This window comes from Aegilops tauschii, chromosome 1 (assembly GCF_002575655.3).
Source record: "Aegilops tauschii subsp. strangulata cultivar AL8/78 chromosome 1, Aet v6.0, whole genome shotgun sequence".
Taxonomy (NCBI): Eukaryota; Viridiplantae; Streptophyta; class Magnoliopsida; order Poales; family Poaceae; genus Aegilops; species Aegilops tauschii.
The window spans coordinates 216669120-216673337 of record NC_053035.3 but is presented as its reverse complement, the minus strand read 5'-3'; the positions used below and the strand labels follow the sequence as shown (position 1 = coordinate 216673337).

The following is a 4218-nucleotide window of genomic DNA, read 5'->3' as shown; positions in this document are numbered from 1 at the left end:
TTAATTAGTCCCTTTCTTATAATAAATTGTGGGGTATCGTGTGCTTCTTGACATTAAGGGCAGAAACAGTAGAGTAAATGATGCTATTTTATACCATATAATAAGTTTTTTTAGAGATACCATATAATAAGTTTTTGAGACACTACTTACCAGATTTGAGAAATTTTGTCACAAATTATAAAATTTTGGCATAACTATTTACCTGTTAGAATATTTTTTTTGTGACACTACTTACTAGATTTAAAATGAGGAAATTATCTTAAAATTGTTAAGTTGTACAATATTTTTTAAATCTGGTAAGTTTTGACTATATTTTTTAATTGGTAAGTCTTGACAAAATTTAAAAATATGGTAACTAGTATTACAAAAACTTCTTTATATGATAAATACTGTCATTTACTCAAAATAAAATCTTCAATGTTATAAAAAATTCTAGTTAGTTTATGTCAATATTTTTGTTCAAACTTGGAACTTTAACTGCATACCCTCTATAGTAATGTTATTACATTCCACATGCAATGGTCCTTTCCCTCCTTCTTTCCATCTTTATGGATCCACACATAGGCTGTAGGCAGATTCAAAACATCAATTTCAATTGTTTCACACTGATGTTTCAACTAGACAGCCATGAAGTTACTACTTGCTACACTGCACACTTTCTAAAATGCACAATTTCAACTCCAGAAATGCTAGTTTCATAGGGGAATCACAAGGGATTTCATCCTCCAACGACTTCTCTACCAAGACATTGGTACGTGGGGGAGGAAGGCTTGATACTATACCTGGCCATGTGTCGGGCCGGGCCGTGAAGGGTCTCGAGCTAGAAAAATCGGGTTGAAGCCCAACCCAACAAGTGTGTTTTGGCACTTTGGCCAAACTTCAATTAAAACCCAAAAAATCCAGACGCCTGAGCCTGGCCCAAATGCACTTCCGGGCTGAATTCTCAGTCCTAGGCCCAAAACATTTAGGCCAAGTTTGGGCCGGGCAGCCGGTCGGGTTGTCCATGTTTATGTATATTTGATAACACTTTCAAGAGAATATGACGGGTGCTTTTGACTTTAAGTTCTGTTTGCATCATTTTATACATCCAGGCAAGGGTATGTTTAGATAAGATGTCGGTATTAAATACTTCCATGAACCATTTCATACATCTGGGGACTGGGCCGGAGTATGTTTGTCTTTTTATATTGATTTAAAATCTCAAATGTGGTTTAAAATGAAGTACCAAGTTTGAGATGAGGTTTAAATTTTCAAATTTTAAAATAAATAGTTCAAGTTGTCAACATGAAATAAATATGTGGCACATGATGGAATTTAATTTTAAAATGCATTCTATTTCAAACCGAGAGACAACTCTAATAGTGCATTATGTATTGCCAAAGTTTGACCTTTCACATTGAAAGTCCATAAAAAAGAATTTATCATTTTCATTGGTCCAAATATATAAGGTCTGCAACGATATGCAATGTCGTGTTAACATTTCCCTGAGATGGCACACTATTTAATAACAAAAAAAAACAATATAACAATTTCTTAGAAAAAATGAGTCTTAAACACCAAAAGATAAAGTTGCTAAAATACTAACATTATTATATCGTACACTATAGAGATAGTAATATAGAGTAGTATCATATACAGTAAATGATACTTATGTACTCCCTCCGTAAACTAATATAAGAGCGTTTAGATCACTATTTACGGAGGGAGTACATTATTCCCTATTAAAAATATTCTAAAGCTTTAAAAATACCAAGTCATCGAGGGTGAAAAATAACTTATTCCTCGCCCTAGCCGTTTCATCTAGCCACATTTTTTCTCACATGCAAAACGTAACTTTCTAGCATGCATGTTGTAAATTACGTCACTTCCTGTTGTAAAATTACCTCACTTCTATTATAAAATTACTGCAACATCTTTTAGTGTCATATTGACGTACCACATTTTTTTCTCACATGCAGAACATAATTTTATATCTTGCATGTTGTAAAATTACCTCACACGTACGGTGGAAGACAAACTTCCTTCCCCAATAATGTAATATTACTTCAAAGCTTTTTTTTTTACGTTTTTAAGTTATGGTCGTGGAATTGGAGTGGGACTCACCCAAGGTGACGAACAGCGCGACCTTATTCTACACCGGAGGTAATCTTACAATCGTTTCATAAATAAATTACATTTGGAATACAAATACTTACAATCATATTGATTCACTGCGTAAAAAATGGCATAAGAAAGCAAGAATATAGGTCATAATACCAGAAAAATTGATTTTCATGTATTTTACACTATGTTTTTACGTTTGTCATTTTACGTAACATAAAATATTTTTTCTGATTATTATATATTTTCTTAAGTTCTCTTTTTACGTATGAAATAAGACAAAATTTACGAAACGTAAAATTACAATGCATTAATGTTAAAATAGACAGGGATGAAGAATAACTATTCCTCAGGGTGTTTCGGCGTAAATTGTCAATATATATAGTGTTACTATTTATCACACAGGTGCAGAATAAGTTATTCTTCACACACACACTCGAAAGAAAAAAAACAAATTAATGTACTATTGAATTAGTATTATTATTCATGAAAGCGTTACAGATCGACTTGGTAATCAACATTGCGGTACCCTCGGATTACATTATTATCACACCACGCGCGAGATGAACGTCCGGAAAGGCAAGAACATTATTCCATGCTTACTAGTAGTATTTATTATTCGCTGGAACGCAACTCACAAGACGAGACCGGTCAAGGGCCCGACCGGCTACCGATCTGCAGCTGCAGCTCAGTATCCCATGGCGGCGCCGGCCATCTCGAATGCTTCGGCGTAGGACACCGAGGACGCGGCCTGCTTTAGCATCCACTTCTTGAAGGGGTGGAAGAGGATCTCGTCGGAGCACGTGAACTTCTGCGGTTTCGGGCACTCGATGAGCGTTTCGGCGTCCCTGGCCACGCAGATGAAGATCTGGTACAGCTGGAACTTATCGAACGGCCCTTCGCTGCACTGGATCACCGGCGTCACGCCGGTGCCCGCCTGGATGACCTTCTTGATCTTCTCCAAGCTGTACAGGCCAAAGTCCGGCTTGATCCCTGCAATGACAATACCAATACGTACTCAATCAATGTGATGATTTCCTTTCCAAGAAAACGGCAGTCATGAGCCATGGATGCATGCATGCGTCACCTTTGGAGACGAGGCGAGAGAGGGGGTTGATCTTGCTACGGAGGGCGATGGCGGCTTGGAAGTAGGCCTTGTCGTCGAGGCCGGAGCAGACGCCGGACGTCTTCCAGGCGCTCTTCCAGCTGCTCTGGCCGTTGTTGCTGGGGCACTTGATGTTGCTCCAGAACTGCCTCAGACCGCTGATTTCCAGAATCTGCAGTAAACGCAAAACATTGCATGCATCACAGTGGTAAGAATCCGCAAAGCGCTGGACAGAAATTAATTACCTCGTCATAGTTGAAAGCAAATTAGTTACCTCGTCGGAGTTGAGAGGAGTGCTGCTGCAGCTGGTCTCGGGGGCGTCGGTCGTCGCGTTGAAGACGGTAAAGCCCGATACGTAGAAGTCGGCCGCCGGCACGACAGGGCTCTTGGGCATGCAGCATCCGCGGGTGGTCTGCGCGCAGTATGCTCCCGGCCACTGTGTCCATGGATTATTACATCGCGGGTGAGTCATGTTTTAGAACCATTATTATTCTGGATGATGAGAGCTTTTCAATGGTGAAATACTAGATTAACAATATAGTATATATAACCAATGGCCTCGACAAACAGGTGGTCCATAAAACCACGTGCATGATAATCTCGCATGTCCACATCCGTCAAGATGGTTCGTATCACACATACTACACGTATTAGGTGAGGCATATGCACGTACAGTGAACAACTGAATGCTAACTATCATGTGTAGAAATTTTGAATGATGTAATAAATACAAATAAAAACGAATAAAAATTGCCACTATGTTGTCATGCTTTGCACGTCCATACCATTAAACCAATCTGGTAGTAGGTACCAGAATCAGAAACGGCAATGGCAGGGGAAGCTATCAGCATGCCAAGAAGGCACAGGAGTGCTGTCCTGAAAGCCATACCGAAACCTTGCTTGGTTTCTGTCTAACAAACTTTGCTCGCTAGTGCGCTTATTTGGACACCGAGAAATGCCTTGGTGAGGAGTGACTACGGGGTGCAAGGGTATTTATAGGACGTTGGGCATGC

The 4218-nt window shown here is 39.4% G+C and overlaps 1 protein-coding gene across 1 annotated transcript; it reads right to left on the bottom strand.

The window, feature by feature from the left end:
* Nucleotides 1-2561: 2561 nt before the first annotated feature.
* LOC109756012 (ribonuclease 1) lies at nucleotides 2562-4218 on the bottom strand. Its single transcript, XM_020314884.3, has 4 exons — nucleotides 3991-4218; nucleotides 3480-3641; nucleotides 3188-3377; nucleotides 2562-3093 (listed from the first exon to the last, which is right to left on the bottom strand). Exons 1-4 carry the CDS (start codon nucleotides 4090-4092, stop codon nucleotides 2789-2791), a joined length of 759 nt encoding a protein of 252 aa, XP_020170473.1. The 5' UTR covers nucleotides 4093-4218; the 3' UTR covers nucleotides 2562-2788.

Coding starts and splice junctions, on each gene's coding strand:
- LOC109756012 (XM_020314884.3), bottom strand. CDS start 4,092: ATGGCTTTCAGGACAGCACTCCTGTGCCTTCTTGGCATGCTGATAGCT. Junction 3,642..3,990: donor ACTACCAGATTGGTTTAATG/GTATGGACGTGC, acceptor CCATGGACACAG/TGGCCGGGAGCATACTGCGC. Junction 3,378..3,479: donor CTCCTCTCAACTCCGACGAG/GTAACTAATTTG, acceptor CGTTTACTGCAG/ATTCTGGAAATCAGCGGTCT.